The sequence below is a fragment of the Dama dama genome, chromosome 31 (assembly GCF_033118175.1).
Source record: "Dama dama isolate Ldn47 chromosome 31, ASM3311817v1, whole genome shotgun sequence".
NCBI lineage: Eukaryota > Metazoa > Chordata > Mammalia > Artiodactyla > Cervidae > Dama > Dama dama.
This window is the reverse complement of record NC_083711.1, coordinates 24,063,781-24,080,940: the sequence shown is the minus strand read 5'-3', so window position 1 is coordinate 24,080,940 and position 17,160 is coordinate 24,063,781. Positions and strand designations below refer to the sequence as shown.

General features: G+C 36.3%; 1 protein-coding gene across 3 annotated transcripts in view; it reads right to left on the bottom strand.

Annotated features, from left to right (window-relative positions):
- The window catches only part of TMPRSS15 (transmembrane serine protease 15), a 137,539-nt gene that overhangs the window by 58,936 nt on the left and 61,443 nt on the right, over window positions 1–17,160 (bottom strand). For all 3 annotated transcript variants that reach the window (XM_061134102.1, XM_061134103.1, XM_061134104.1), the window contains exons 12-15: window positions 11,326–11,431; window positions 10,865–11,015; window positions 8,386–8,521; window positions 1,266–1,355 (exon numbers count right to left, since the gene is read on the bottom strand). In XM_061134102.1, coding sequence (XP_060990085.1) covers window positions 1,266–1,355; window positions 8,386–8,521; window positions 10,865–11,015; window positions 11,326–11,431 — 483 coding nt within the window. The remainder of the gene's footprint in view (window positions 1–1,265; window positions 1,356–8,385; window positions 8,522–10,864; window positions 11,016–11,325; window positions 11,432–17,160) is intronic.

Genomic DNA, 17,160 nt, shown 5'->3' with positions numbered 1-17,160 from the left:
TCATAAAAGCCTCTTCTCTCTAGACTTAGAATTTTTTAGTATCCTTCATATTAGCTCACCCTTTATATTGGGATATATTAGGACTGCTTCCCTGGTGGCTCAGGTGGTGAAGAATCTGCCTTAAATGCAAGAGACCTGGGCTTGATCCCTGGGTGGGGAAGATCCTCTGGAGAAGGGAATGGCAACCCACTCCAGTATTCTTGCCTGGAGAATTCCCTGGGCAGAAGAGTCTGGTGGGGCTATATACTCCATGGGGTTGCAAAGAGTCAGACATGACTGAGCAACTAATACTTTCACTTTATATTGGGATTCTAATCACTGCCTGCTTTATTCTCTTTAATCTGTAGTTATAAAAGATACATATATATATGGATGAGTCCCTTTGCTGTCCCCCTGAAACTATCACAACATTGTTAACTGGCTATATTCCAATACAAAATAAAAAATATAATAAATTAAAAAAAAAAACTGTGGAGGCCAGAAATAGTGAAAACCTATTTATAAAGTGCTTTGAAAACAAAACAGAAAACTATCAACCCAGAATCCTTTAATCAGCAAATGTATCCTTCAACAATAAAAATGAAATAAAACCATTTTCAGAAGAAAGAAAATTAAGAGAATTCATTGCCTGTAGACCTACTTTAGAAGAAATGTTAAAGAAAGTTCACAGGGAAAAAAAATGATAGCAGAGGGGACCCTGGAATGCCAAGAAAGAAGGAAAAGTAACAGAAACGGTAATATCTGAGTAAATAGAATAATTTTGTTCACGTTTTACACTTGTTAAAATATGTATAAATAAATAGTACCTAACATTGGGGGAAAAAAAGATGTGGTGTCACAATTGGTTCTTTGCTTTATATACTTTCCACTGATCTTATACTATGGAACTTAAACTTGTTATACACAAGATAAACAATATATGCATTATCAAGGAGACTGGTATCTAGAATAAGGCTACTACCTCTTTTACTTATTTTTTTAAACTTTTAAATAGGAGAATTATTATAATATCACCTCTTTTAAAAAATTATTGTAAGAACTGACTAAAATAAGTTATATTAAGCATTAGTGCTGTGACTGGCATAAAATAAATGCTAAAAAAGTCATTAACCATTGTTATTCTTCTCATTATATTAAGCGATCTCATAGATGTAGTAGTTGTATCCAGATATAGCAAATTTGTAATCTAGTTTGCTGTGTCAAGGGGAGAATCTAACTTTGATATATACGTTTGTTTTCCATGATCTGGAAAAGAAATGACTCACAGAAAGCCTGATTAGGGTAGTTGTTTGGGAAGTTTGTAGACGTGAATGTTGTATTTGGCTCCCACAGTTCATGAGGCCCTCCACAGTCCGCTGAAAAGGAAAGCAATGAAAAATCATTAGTAACATAATATTTATTTCAGAGCAGTAATACCATATGCCAGCAAATTTCCAGTTTTATTTCTTGGAATACTGGTTTTGGCAGATAGATTTTAGAGCTTGCATAAGGGAAAATATAGGCTAACAGGTTTCTTTACTAAAGAATTTCTCAAACCCTTATATATTTTTATGCTCTTTGTGATTCCCCAAGAAGGCATAATAGTGTTCTGCATTTTCCAAAATTATCTGGGCAAGGAAACAATTTTGACAAGCATCTTTTATAGGTAGTCTTCATGAAATAAAGTATCAACTCCTTGCTTTAGAAAAAATAGATGAATCTTTGTAATGGAACAAATAGAGTATATGCCTCTCTCTTATGGGAAGGACTAGTAAATAACTAACCCTATCATTTCTTGTTTTTTCTTCTTTTTCCCCTACTTTTCTTTAGTAGAGAAGCTTCACCATTGTGTATACTGTATTGAGGCATTTGATGGTCAAGAAAGGGAGACAAACAAAATTGCTGCTTTCTAAATAGTTACCCTAGATGGTCTAGAAGTGAAGTTGGGACTGAACTAAACACAAATTTATAAGAAAAAATGCCGATCTTCCAGTTAAGAGTACAATGCTTCAAGTAGGTAAACTAACTTTTTGAAATTCGTAACCTACTTCATATTTATTTATCTTGCTTATTAGAAGAACATTCTAAAGTAATGTAAAAATTTCTTAGCTACTTTAAGTATTCCAGTTCTTACTTTTTAATATCATATTATATTTAAGATCAAAAGAATAAAAGTAACCTAAATAGAAGAATATAGAGAATTAAGATAAGCATATATTTTCCTATTATTAAAGCAGATGATAATGATATGGCCGTGTGTGTTTAGTCACTCAGTCATGTCCGACTCTTTGCAAGCCCATGAACTGTAGCCTGCCAGGCTGCTCTGTTCATGGAGATTCTTCAGGCAAGAATACTGGAATGGGTTGCCATGACCACCTCCAGGGGATATTCCCAACCCAGGGATTGAAGCTAGGTCTCCCACATTGCAGGCAGATTCTTTACTGTCTGAGCCACCAGTGAAGAGGAAGAATACTGGGGTGGGTAGCCTATCCCTTCTCCAGTGGATCTTCCTGACCCAGGAATCCAATTGGAGTCTCCTGCATTGCAGGCAGATTCTTTCCCAGCTGAGCAACCAGGGGAGCCTGATAATGGTATACTTACTCCCAATAACATAGAAATCAGATCAGAGAAGAGAAAATTAAACGTTTCTACATCTACAGCAGTGTCTTCTATCAGACTCTTGTTTAATCCCTCATTCACATGTCACCTGCCTTATTTATGTGGATCCTTTCCAATTTATGTGCATTTTTCAAGCTGGTAGGTAACAGTATTCTTTGATTTGGGTTTTGGATATGCACAATGGGACAGAGACAGTTACTGTGGCTCAAACTGGTATCATTGCCAATATAGCCTGTTCTGTAAGGTGACAGGGCTTGGTCTCACTTATATGAACTCCTGGGACTTAGCCAGGAGTTCTGGCTTATCCAGAAACCAATGAGTTCAGCAGGAATAATAAAATCTTTCTAAAAACTCATTGTTTGCAAAATGTCCATGCACATTGCCTCATCTGGAGAGAGAACACGGTGTACAAAAGGAAGATGTGCTGTAGCTGGCGGAGTAAAACTGTTGCTCTGAGCTAGTTTCTCATCTTTCTGAGACTGGGTCTTCTCATATATAAAATAGATATATATTGGAGATTTTCAAGGTTGTTGTAAAAATCAGAAATAATTTGTGAAAAATGCCTGGCACATTCAATACTGATTTTCAACGAACCTCTGTGAAATAGGTAATTACTATGACTATTGCAGTTTTAAATGGGCAATCCAGACTTTGGAGGTATTCCATTACTTGCTAATATTTTGCACATTCACTTAGTGTCAAGGCTTCAACTCAGTTAACCTCAAGCTCATCTCACAGTATGTTACTGTCTCCTGTTGGGTTGATTAAATGGAATACTTTTAGCCACCTGGTCCAAGCCACAGGCAGGGTTTAGACTGCATCTCAGTAAATGGCACTTGGTGGGTAGGTGACAAGAAGAAGGAGGACAGAGGGGAAGGTGGATGAGATCTCTAAAAAGTAAAGTCAATGATGGAAAGATCTAGAAGGAAGAAAAAGTATACAGGGTGCTGAAGAAGACATTGGAACCAAAGAAAGTGGTAATTCAGAACAAGGGCAACTTCTTAAGAAAGTGGTAATTCAGAACTAGGATAGTTTCTCCACTGGGAAAGGCTGAAGGAACTTTGAGCTCCCAGGCAGCTGTCCCTTGGAGGCAAATCCTCTCCTTGATTGTGTGACTCTTTGTCTTGCAAAGATTCCTGAAAAGGGATCCACTACAACCCTTCCACTCTTACCCACATACAATGCCTGTAATTTTCTGTAATTCTAAATGCCTTGAAATTCTTCCTTCAATCGTCTAGGAAATTGATGGGAAAGGAGAATGTAACTACAAGGACAAAAGTAACACTGCAGATTGAAGAAGGATGGGTGGGTGGGGTGGGGAGAAAGCCAGCTCTTCCTGCTTTATAAGTTTAGCCATACCCAGTGTGGTGAGTAGGGATGCTGTTGTTTAAACATCATTCTCATTTTCTCTTCAAGGAACAGGAAAATTTCTAAATTGTATACTCCTCATACAGTAAAGAGTCAAAATTTTGGAGAATGTACTACATGTTCACCTCTCTGAACACTTGACAATACATTGTATTATATCTAGATGAGTACCTAGGACTTAAACACATGATCAGAACTAAAGTGTTGTTAAGTGCATCATTAAGTCTGTCAGGGCAGGCAGTTGACTTAGCATTTCTCTTCTGAATAGTAATCTTGGCAAATTTGATACTTTGAAGTACTTTTAAAATAATAAAATACTTAAGAAGTACTTTTTGAAATACATTTCAAATATAATTTTATATCACACAACTGGTCAGTAAGTATCTCTGTTCATTGGCCTTATAAGATGGTTATCAGCTACTCCTGGTATATAAATGACTGTAAAGAAACTGGCAAAAGCACTTTCAGCCATTCTAAGCCTGATGACACAGTTGATTTTAATGGTAGTGTTGCTATAGCAGAGATGTAGCATGTGCTTCTTAAGAGAGGAACCAAAGACTCATGAAATATAATTCTGGAGATCGCGGTACTGCTGTGTCATTTAATAAGCCATCTCCAGCCAGAGAAGGAGAGTCAAATAGCTTCTTGATACGGGGAACCCTATTCATTTACGGTTGTTAAACTCTCCCATTTTTCTTTTTCTTGGAGCTGTTCTCTCAAAGATTTGTTCTCTGATTAAGTTCTTCCTATGCCAGTAGGGATCTTCACTGCATGCAATGTGTAAATAATATGCAGTATTTTGCAAAGTGCTTGTCAGGGATAGATATTTTCCTTGAGGCACATCATTTTTAATCCATGCTTAAACCTCTGACATAAATGAGATATGTGTCAATGTGGGGGCATTTACTGTATGGTGAAAAGAAGGAGAGTCAGGCCTTCACTTACAATAAAAGGGTTCAAATTAAAGTTATTTTTGACAAGATATTTCAATCAAGAAATAAGGGTGATAAAAGTAGGTTTCTGATTGCTACTTTTATGTGAGGGAAATAATAGGTGCAGTTTAAGAAATACTACTCACATTGATATTTGAATATGTTGAAAGGGCTAAATTTTAAAATTAGGAATTTTCTTGTAATCATAGTAATACATAAGTCCAATATTACAGACAACATTTTAAAAGATTAGGTTGTTATATAAAAAGAAAATTTGGAGTTCAGTTTGTCAAAATTTTTATTTCCATTCACAGGTTATAGTGACCAGTCATGATATAAATATTTTTATTAAATTGGTGGCAATAAAGGTCAATTTTTATTTCCAGTGATTTTCATTTTATTTATAATTAATAGGAATCTAGCCAATAATAGATCTAATAAGTAGGCTGTTTTGAAGGTAAAAGAATAAAACAATAGAATAGTCAAAAACACTGATATAAGAGCATATGAGTGCAGTTAATTTGGAATTTGCTAACAGTTTGAATATTGAATCATACTAATGGTATAAAAGGCAAGCAGATCTACATGACCATCAATTATAAAATAATAGAATAGATATTAATTAATTTTACATGAATAACAAGAGTCAAAGATTATTTAGCTCTAAGTATAATATCAAGCCCATGAAACTTTCCAAATTAGCTTTTATTTTGTCTTTGGAAATGGAAAATGGCTTAATAATGTCCAAATAGAGCAAAACTGTAGCAAAAACTGTTTAACTGTTTTACAATAGTTAAAACTAGCTTTTTTTTTTTGATTAGTTTTAAGAGTCCAGAAATAAGCCAAGGGCTAAAATGTGAATTCCTTTTTGTATGTATCTATTCTATTTAGTGGGCTTCCCAGGTGGAGCTCTGGTAAAGAACCCGCCTGCCAAGGCAGGGGATGCCAGAGATGCAGGTTCAATCCCTGGGTCAGGGAAAATCCCCTGGGGAAGGAAACGGCAATCCACTCTAGTATTCTTGCCTGGAGAAGCCCGTAGACAGAGGAGCACCCTGCAGACAGAGGAGCCTGGCAGGCTACAGTCACAGGAGCACAAACAGTGGGACAGGACTGCAGTGACTTAGCACGCACGCATGTATGCTATTTAGTGAGGACTTGTGATGAATCATTCTGATTGTGTTGCAAGTTGGCATTATATTTGTGTAATGGAATGTTTACTTTTTAAAGTGTTCTCAATATAGTCCTCATATTTAAATTACTTGTGCCAATGTCACAGGGCAAAAATGATAGGGCTGATACAGCAGCAAGTGATTAAAATAAAAATTAAAAAAAAAAAAAAAGAAGAATCCCTGCAGTTTGGAACACTGAACTTATATTTCCCTAAACAAGGCACAACCTGAATCCCTAGAAACAACAGAGAAAAATGGCCTTAGCTAGTCAGTTACTCGACTGGCAATATTTTCTTATTTAAATGCTCTCTAAGAGCCAAAGAAAAGACTATTAGGCAGTCAGCCATGGTTTCCTTTTGTTTCTGCTTAAACAAATCACTGATCTGGAACCAGAAAAGCTCTGCTCAAATAAGAATTTCACTGAACCAATTGCAAATGGCATTTGAATGAAATTGTTCAGAATGCATTTGATGGTAATTAACATTTTTTGCTGTGCTAAATATTGCCCTGAAGTGAACCATTTGGAAACTGGAACAAATACACTCTGGGCAAATTCTAAAGTTTATATTTTAAACTCAGATGAGTTATTCTACCGTTATAATTTCGGTATGGTGAAAATATGCAGGTATATCATGCTTCCTTGACACTGAGGTATTATATTTTTCTCTTTCTGGTTGGAATAGATTAAGTGGACTATGCATTAAACAGATAAAGTTTCAGTAGAAACAAAATTTAAAGTTTTAGTTATATATAGATGATTTTATAGATGAAAGTTTCCCCAAAGTTATCAAATTTTCTATTTTGTATAGTGATGAAATTTACTTTTAAAATATCAATTCTATGAAACTATGTTACTTTCACCTAGAAAAGTTTTCTTCTTGACAACTTATTGAGGAATAGAGAAACAAGCTAACAGAAAAGATTGTGAAGACAGTCTGTTTTTTAAATGATTGCAGTTAGCAAGATGTTGGTAATGTTTGGTATCCATAGCAATTATTTATCAAATCAGCAATGATTTTAATGATTGCAATATTTTTTGCATAAAAAAAGTTTTATATAATAGACCAGAAGGGTGTGAGACGCCTTTACAAAATGAAGTGAGACAATTATTTTTAAACAATTATTTTAAACAATGTTGTGAAGCCCAAATTATTGATTTCAGATTGCTATTTTCTCCATCGCTAGCTATCATCATTTGCAAGCTTTATTTCTGACATCAAAATTTTGTTTGGCAGAGAGGTTTTTGTTACCAAAAGGAACAAACAACTGACAGAGGCTTTAGTTAATACCTAACAGTATTTACTGATGATCTACATATGCAATATTAAGAACCAGACAACAGTGAAGCAAAGGTGATTTAGATCCAGAGTTTGGGGTCAAGAAAACAATTTTGGGGGCAATATTATTATATGGAAATGACTGAGTATGCACGCATACAGGCACACTTGGTATGTTCTTTTTTTTGTTTCAATTTTTTTGTGTCATTCTGTGGCTTGATCTTAATGCTTCCTTGAAGCCTTTTCCAGCTCACAGTCTCTTCTCCAAAGTCTTCTACCACTTAAGTCTCTCATTTATTAATTTTAGGGACACATAGTTATATGTTGCTTTTCGTATTTATTAATTTATAAATTAATATTATATGGATTATTCTTTCATGTAATAGTGGTTACTGCTATATCTTACATTTTCTTATGAAGTGCTCTGTATGCAATATTTATAAAATTTGAATGAATGTTTCAAATATTGAAGAATTTATGTATAATTCATACAACCTAGCATTGTGTGCATGCTAAGTTGCTTGAGTCATGTCTGACTCTGTGTGACCCTATGTACTATAGCCCACCTGGGTCCTCTGTCTATGGGATTCTCCAGGCAAGAATACTGGAGTGAGTTGCCATGCCCTCCTCCAGGGGATCTTTCTGACTAGGGATCAAATCTGCATCTCTTACTTCTGCATTGGCAGATTTTTTTTTTTTTTTTTTTAACCACTAAGGCCACTTGGGAAGCCCCACACCTAGCATTAGTTTTTATTAAATTGAAAACTAAATGGCAATCAGAGCCTAAATTATTTTCAAAAATGAAAATCTACTAAAATTATCATAAACATGAAGCATAACATGATGCACAGCATGATTTCATAGGTGATCTATATTTAATATGTAATATTTTACTAGTTTCCATTTTACTTATATCTTAAAGTTTCTGATTTTCAGTGAAAAGACAGCACTATAGCAAGATAATAAAAAATAAGTCAGAGAGAGATCTACCTGGAAATACTAATAACCTAATTAGGGAAAACACATGTTAATGTTACTTACTGGGAAGTTCTGGCGGAAGAGTTGGGACTAAAGTTGGTTCTGGATAGATGCTCACATTGCAAATCCCATATGTTAGGCTAATGTCATCCAATGCTATATCACTCAGGAACTGGTTTTTAAACCCATAGAAAGCAATCTGTAATTCAGAGAGGTACACAAAATGATTCCACTTTAATCTTTTCTGATTGATTCTTCTTGTGGCCCAGTATTCTCTGGAGAATCAATACTGCCATGTCCAAGTAAATGTGGACAAGTTATCACACAGTGAAATATTGCTTTTCAAGGTCCTTTGGCTGAGCCCAGCTTCCTAACTACGCATTCACGGTGGTCTAAATTTTTGCTAGTGTCTTCTTTCTGTGTTAGGCAACATCGTCACAGTTTCTTTATGTCTCTAGCTCCTTCTTTCATGATATTGTCAAGCTCCATGGTACTCTGTCACATATACACATCATCTTGCAGGGATAGCAACCTTATTCTAGGTTCTTTCCACAACATTATTAAAAGTCCAGGTAGCTGGCTACCTTCCTAGAGCATACAACCCTGAAGAGAGTGAAAGTTGCTCTGTCATGTCCAACTCTTTGCAACCTCTTGGACTATACAGTGGAATTTTCCAGGCCAGAATACTGGAGTGGGTAGCCTTTCTCTTCTCCAGGGGATCTTTCCAACCCAGGAATCGAACCAGGGTCTCCTGCATTGCAGATGGATTCTTTACCAACTGAGCTATCAGGGAAACCCCTAGAGCATACAACTCTGAAGAGAAGACACACTGATTAGGTAATTTAAAAGAGAGAAGAAGGAAACAAGAGAAAATATGAATATGATACAGTTATTCAGAGCCAGATAGTGGCTCTAGTGGTAAAGAATCTGCCAATGCAGGAGACACAAGAGAGTTAGATTCCTGGGCTGGGAAGATCCTCTGGAGTGGGGAATGCCTGCTGGTACTGGTCATAATTGACCTGAGAAGTTTGTGTGAGATATATGACAAAGGTGATGATCAGAGGACACAGACCAGACCTGGGAGAAAGGTTCAATCTTCAAATGAAATGTATTAGGTTCTTAAGAATAGTGGGTATTTTTGACTGAACTTTGTTGGATCCTCTCCTGTCTGGGAAAGGAAAGACATAAACTGAATACCTGATGTGCTAATTGCTATGTAAGGTGCATTGAATATATTATCTTATTTAATTTTTCTGACACTAATTAAATTGAATTTACAGTCATCTATTCACTCGTTTGTTCATTCATTATACCTACTTCAATATACAATCATCTATTCACTTGTTTGTTCATTCATTCTACCTCCTTCATGGTAGACACTATTCCATGTAAGAAGAATCTTTTCCTTTCAGATACACGCAAGCTGAATGTCAAAGAGACTAAAGTAACTTTTTCAAAATTTTGTAACTCAAGTGGCAAAGCCAAGGTGTAAATATTTATAGAACTCATTCCTCTCACTTTGCCTGATGAAAAAGTGGATGTAGTTTTGTAACTTTTAAGACTCTCCAGGAGTTGCCCAAGATTTAGTTACTGTAATACCTATCTTCCTGCTTCTGCTGTCTTATTGTTTCTTCATGTTCCATTTTCCTTTACCTTTCCTTGAATTGTCAGAAAATGAAGGTGCAAAAGAAAACTTTACAGAATTATAGAATCAGAAGAAAGAGGATAAGGAAAGAGGATAGGACAAAAAAGAAAGCTGGGAGGAATAGACATGAGAGTCATTGATTATCGCCTGCTTTTTATCAAGTCACAGGAAAGCACTGAATCTTCACTGATGATAATGTCTGTCCAAACATACATCTTCTGACAGTTATACTCTTGTATCTGAAATTGCCCAATTAAAACACTGTTAATTTGGTCAAGCTATTAGCTTATATGATCCTATATTTTAATTGCAAACACCCTTGGGAAGAGAACATATTAAGCTGTTATGTGAAAAATTAATTCACCCTTAAGTGAAATAAATGATCAGAAACTTCCCAATGATACAGCTCATAGAACTTGTCTCAAGAGGAAATATATGGTGATTAAGTCAGAATGGGGCAGCGTGTGTGGATACTGGTGGGTGTGGATGTTCTAACAGGAAAAGATGATTCCCTAGAAAAGTGTAGGGGTCATTTAGGTGGTGATCTTGAAAAGCTGGAAGACCTAGTTAGGCAGTGGAATAGGAAGACATGGTTGGCTTATGCTAGAAAGTTGCTGAAGAAAGCTGAAATATCCTTCGAGTTTTCTATGAATTTTATGGCTCATTATAAGTAGTACTTCCATGTAGTAAATTGTTCCTCAGTAAGTGGTTTTTAATGTCAGTGAATAATTGAAAATAGAGGCACTCAAATACATTAAAAAAAGAGGAAGATCAGGAAAGAAGAGAAAATGACTTAGCCATACCCAGAAAGTAAATTGTTTTTCATATATCACCATAAACTATAATTGTATCACCATTTTATAACACAAATACATGGTTATAAAGTGTTTTTCCCACCTTAAATTCCACAGTTTCATTTAATGTTACTTGTCCATAGTTCCAATTTTGTCCATAATTTCCTTCTTTTTGGAAAATTGTCTTCTCCATGTTTTGGTCACTGCTGATATTAATGCTTAGTTTGTAAACATTTTCACCATACATATAATACCTAGTTTAGAAAGAAGCAACAATTAGTCAATTCCTACAACATTAGAAAATGTATATATATATATATTCACATATATGTAGATATATTAGGGTTCTTCTATATCCTTCACTCAAATACCTCTTTTCTCTTAGGTGAGGGAGCTGATAGAGAAAAGCAAGCTTTCAGTATTTGCTACTTTATGAATGGGAAAAGTAACGACCAATGCATTAAAACTTGGGGCAACATCTTAGTAAAATTTGAGCCTGGCAATGTAAGAAAAACAACATCACTCGTTAAATATAACGTTACTTAACATGTGTCTATAACATACCAGAAACTAAGGCAGGCTTGTTTGGGAGTGGGATCTAATGGGAGAGTTAAAAGTCCTACTCTTTCTCGTCTTCCTCCTGGTCCAGTTGGGGTGGAAATGTAAAATCCTGTAAAAAAACAACAAAAATATTTTGCTCCACTTAAACATTAATGATTTTTTTTTTTTGGTGTGAAATGACAGTTGTGCTTTCCTTCTATATAATTCATGAAAAGGAAAGCACAACTTTAACATGAAAATATAAAGAAACATGTTTAGGTAGAAGGGAAAGGAGCTATACTAGAAGCCAAAAGGCAACTTCCATAATCAATTGTTATTTAAGAAAGTCACTTCTCAACTTTGGACTTCCCAATAGCCTTGAACTGGAACATCGCTAAGGATATAACAAAATCTAAGTTTCTAAGAGTTCACATGACTGTTTCATCTTACTATTTTGAGCAAATACCACTTTAGGTCCAATTTATTAAATGTTATGTGTATTCACTCCTTTAGAGACAATAGGACAATGAAGATATTTAGATATGTTGATGGACTAACTCACTTAAGGCAAGTACTTAAATACAAATTCGAAGGGAAAATTCAATTCCTTCTATTGGAGTTTCCCTTACAATTGTATCTGTCACTAACTTTTCAGGTCATTTAAGTCAAATTAACATCTTCAGAAAATCCTTCTTGGTCTTCCCAACTAGATGTGACTCTTGAATTCTTAGTTACACTTGTACTTCTCTAATGTCACTTAGAGTATTCCATCATGTATTATATTTATATTCATATGTGATGTTAAAGACTTGTTAGAAGCTTGGATAAAAGAAAGACACTTGGTACATTTTCTTAATTCTCTGTGTGGATTCAGTTCAGTTCAGTTCAGTTCAGTTCAGTCGCTCGGTCATGTCCGACTCTTTGAGACCCCATGAACCGCAGCACGCCAGGCCTCCCTGTCCATCACCAACTCCCGGAGTTTACTCAAACTCATGTCCATCGAGTCGGTGATGCCATCCAGTCATCTCATCTTCTGTCGTCCCCTTCTCCTCCTGCCCCCAATCCCTCCCAGCATCAGGGTCTTTTCCAACAAGTCAACTGTTCGCATGAGGTGGCCAAAGTATTGGAGTTTCAGCTTCAGCATCAGTCCTTCCAATGAACCCCCAGGACTGATCTCCTTTAGGATGGACTGGTTGGATCTCCTTGCAGTCCAAGGGACTCTCAAGAGTCTTCTCCAACACCACAGTTCAAAAGCATCAATTTTTCGGCTCTCAGCTTTCTTCACAGTCCAACTCTCACATCCATACATGACCACTGGAAAAACCATAGTCTTGACCAGATGGACCTTTGTTGGCAAAATAATGTCTCTGCTTTTTAATATGCTATCTAGGTTGGTCATAACTTTCCTTCCAAGGAGTAAGCATCTCTTAATTTCATGGCTGCAGTCACCATCTGCAGTGATTTTGGAGCCCAAAAAAATAAAGTCAGCTGCTGTTTCCACTGTCTCCCCATCTATTTCCCATGAGGTGATGGAACTAGATGCCATGATCTTAGTTTTCTGAATGTTGAGCTTTAAGCCAACTTTTTTACTCTCCTCTTTCACTTTCATCAAGAGGCTTTTTAGTTCCTCTTCACCTTCTGCCATAAGGGTGGTGTCACCTGCATTTTTGAGGTTATTGATATTTCTCCCTGCAGTCTTGATTCCAGCTTGTGCTTCTTCCAGCCCAGTGTTTCTCATGATGTACTCTGCATATAAGTTAAATAAGCAGGGTGACAATATACCGCCTTGATGCACTCCTTTCCCTATTTGGAACCAGTCTGTTGTTCCATGTCCAGTTCTAACTGTTGCTTCCTGACCTGCATATAGGTTTCTCAAGAGGCAGGTCAGGTGGTCTGGTATTCCCATCTCCTTCAGAATTTTCCCCAGTTTATTGTGATCCACACAGTCGAAGGCTTTGGCATAGTCAATAAAGCAGAAATAGATGGTTTTCTGGAACTCTCTTGCTTTTTTGATGATCCAGCAGATATTGGCAATTTGATCTTTGGTTCCTCTGCCTTTTCTAAAACCAGCTTGAACATCTGGAAGGTCTCGGTTCACGTATTGCTGAAGCCTGACTTGGAGAATTTTGAGCATTAATTTACTAGCTTGTGAGATGAGTGCAATTGTGTGGGAGTTTGAGCATTCTTTGACATTGCCTTTCTTAGGGATTGGAATGAAAACTGACCTTTTCCAATCCTGTGGCCACTGCTGAGTTTTCCAAATTTGCTGGCATATTGAGTGCAGCACTTTCACAGCATCATCTTTCAAGATTTGAAATAGCTCAACTGGAATTCCGTCACATCCACTAGCTTTGTTCATAATGATGCTTTCTAAGGCCCACTTGACTTCACATTCCAGGATGTCTGGCTCTAGGTGCATGATCACACCACTGTGATTATCTGGCTTGTGAAGATCTTTTTTTGTACAGTTCTTCTGTGTATTCTTTCCACCTTTTCTTAATATCTTCTCCTTCTGTTAGGTCCATACCATTTCTGTCCTTTATTGAGCTCATTTTTGCATGAAATGTTCACTTGGTATCTCTAATTTTCTTGAAGAGATCTCTATTCTTTCCCATTCTGTTGTTTTCCTCTATTTCTTTGCATTGGTCACTGAGGAAGGCTTTCTTGTGTGGATTAGCTAAATATTATTTAATATAGTCATGCTACATTAATTTGACTGGCTTTCTATTTTAAAATTTATTAAAGTACTACACAATTGAAATGATTAAATAGATATTTTACACAACCCTATGGGGAATTATAGGTTAAATAATAATTCTTTTAAAATATCTTTGAGAGTTCTTGGAATTAATCCCAAGAGTCAGCTTCAAAATTTGCAAGTTAAGCATTCAGTGAGTTTTTCTGAGCCATTCGGTTTCTCTTACAACTTCCATCTATCCCTTTATTCTGCTAATTTCTTCATGAACTGAACCTAACCTCTGCCCCCCAAACACTCCAACTTCCAAAGAATTTGTAGTACTACTTCTCTTCCAAGGAGAAGTTGTGTTGGATGTTGATGTAGAGACAGCAGAGATTGCAGACAGAGTAGAACTTTCTGGAAACCTGGAGGGCCCTCTCAAGACGAAAATACTATTCTAAGAATCACTTTGTGATTTGTGGGTGCATATAAAATTAACTGAATCTGGTAGATAAATATCAAAAGTTTGAGATTGAGAATGGTGCAAATTCAGCCAGGTTCTGTCAATATTAAAGAGCAACATTATTTTCTGAAATTCAACATCACAGGAAAGATAAGGAAATAAGGACAGTTTTACTTTGAAACACTGAAATTACTCTTATTTTAGAATAGGTTTATAAGCTAAATAAAATGCACATATCCCACAGACTTAACATACTTTTGAAAATTGAATCTATAACTATTTTCCTTTCTGGCATAATATTTAGAACAGTACCACAGCCAATTTGTTTCTGTTGAATGTTTCTGCGGTATGCAAAGAAAATAGTTATGATAGCTAATATGTATAAAGCATTTTTTATATGCCAGGCATCTTCCTAAGATTTTTAAAAACATATTAATTTAATATTCATAATATTCCTTCGAAGTCAGGCTCTATTATCATCAACCCAGCTTCCAGATGAGGAAACTGAGATAGATGATAAGATGATTAATGATGACGAGTCATCTAACAGAGTAGATTTAAATGGCAGAGCTCAAATGTGAACCTAGCTATGACTTCAGGGCCTCTATTTTAATGATCCTTACTACTATACAGTGCTAGCTAGCCCCTGAGTGGTGTTGGAATGATTATGATTTCATTGAGAAAGGCCAACAAAAAATGCTTTCTTCATCTCTTCTAGCTCTTTTGTGACTCCTTCATTTCTGAAATTTTTGTTACTCATCTCATATCCCTGAATGTTCTGGACAAATGGGTCTCTGCTGAGCATCCCAAGGTGCTGAACTGTATCAGCAGCAATGTCTCCAACAGTTCCCTTTGTTTCTAAGAAGAACAGAGAAACGGAGCATTGACAATACAGAGATTTCAAAGCAGGTGCTCCACCAGGAGAAACTTCTTCAGAAAGACTGAGAGTTAAGGGGCTTAGATGTTCTTCCCTAAAGCAATGGTAATTCAAAGTTTATCTGTTTCATTTAGGCCTACCTGTCATTTAAAGTGAAAGTAAAGAACAAAAAAAATCCTGCATGGATAAGAGGAACAGCAGGAGAGATTTAATTCCCTTCCATCTCAGAGGCAGGATGTCTGACACATAAAAAAGCAAGCTGGAAGAAAAATACCCCTTGGAGGGAATGACTGCTAGATTATGAAATCACCGGTATGAGACTTGGGAAGGACCTATTAAGACCTCTCATCCGTTCTCATTACAGAGCTGCCTCTGGTGGGCTCTGAACTGCTCTGACTCATCTCATTTTAAATAACTCCTGCTTCACAATCTTCTCCTGAGACTGCATTTCCAACCCGACTATTTAAAACCTCCACCTGACATTCAACCTGTCTCACTTTGGTCAGTTTCGTCTTATTTCTTTTGTGATTTAATCTGTTGGCAAGCCGAAATAATTTTTCTCCTCTAAAGTACTTATAGTCTTCAAATATCAGTGGAATGATTTTTCTCCCTTATTATGATGACATAAAAGGAGAAAATGATAATCTGAACATCAAAGATTTCGACTACATAAAAGCTATCTGTCAGAGTGAATAGATATAGGTGCTTCCTGTACGTCCCTCTAACTACTCTTGCCCAAGTGTGAGAGAGATTTTTTTTTAAATTATAGTTAAGGGGAAAAAATATGGTCAAATTATTTGACTGTTTTAGGTCAGGATTCTCTAGAGAGTTGGGGGTGATTATCACTTGGGGGTTAGTCTTCAGCTGTGCAGATTACTAATTTATCCCTAGAGGACCAGGCTGTGGGAAATCACTGATTCAAAGGAGAATAATTATGCATAAGATGATGCATGTCATAATTTTTAGTTTTAAGCATGTAAGTCTAATGAGATTGGCCATCTATGCAGAGCATATTTTTTTCTTTATACATAGGGTCACACTGGTAACTAATTTAGCAGGATCTTGTTAACATTACTTTCAGATTATATCCAGAATCTGACCTCATAGCACCACATGTGAGTCCCATGGCCTCTTTTCTGGATTAAGTGATAACTTTTCACTGGTCTCCTTGACAACTCTCTTGCCCTTCCATAAACTATTCTACCAATCAAAGTGAATCTTCTCATTCCTGCACTTAAACGTCGATGGCTCCTCACTTCACCAGGGAAAAGGGCAGAGCCATGGAAGACTCATTATTATCTGAACCCCATTCACCTTATTGATTCTGTTTCAGTAATGCTGGTTTCCTGGCTTTCCTTCATGCAGGTCAGGCATGCGTCCTTTAGAGCCTTTACTCTGCGTGTTTCCTATGCCTGGAGTAATCTGTATGTCCCTTAAAATTTTGATTCAAATGTCACTTATTGTTTCAATGAGACCCAACCTAATGACTGTATTTTAATTTGCAGAAGCACCTCAATATCTGCCCTCCCCGTTGACATTACCAAGCTCTGTATTTTCCCCCAAGTACTCATTAACATTAAACAGATGCCCAAAATGTAATGATTTGTGATGCGTAGTGCTTATTCTCTGTTTTTCTTTGCTATAAAATGTGTTCCATAAAAGAAGAAAATCTGGTTTCTTTTATTCACAGATACATCCAGAGGTCTTGAATAGGGCCTGGACTCAAAAAAAAAATACTTCTTAAATAAAGGAGTGAATGAATACAATAAGTGGGAGTTTCAATGATTTCTTAGAGAAATAGATCAAAAGCAGTCACATTCTCGTTAAGAAATACTTCATGAA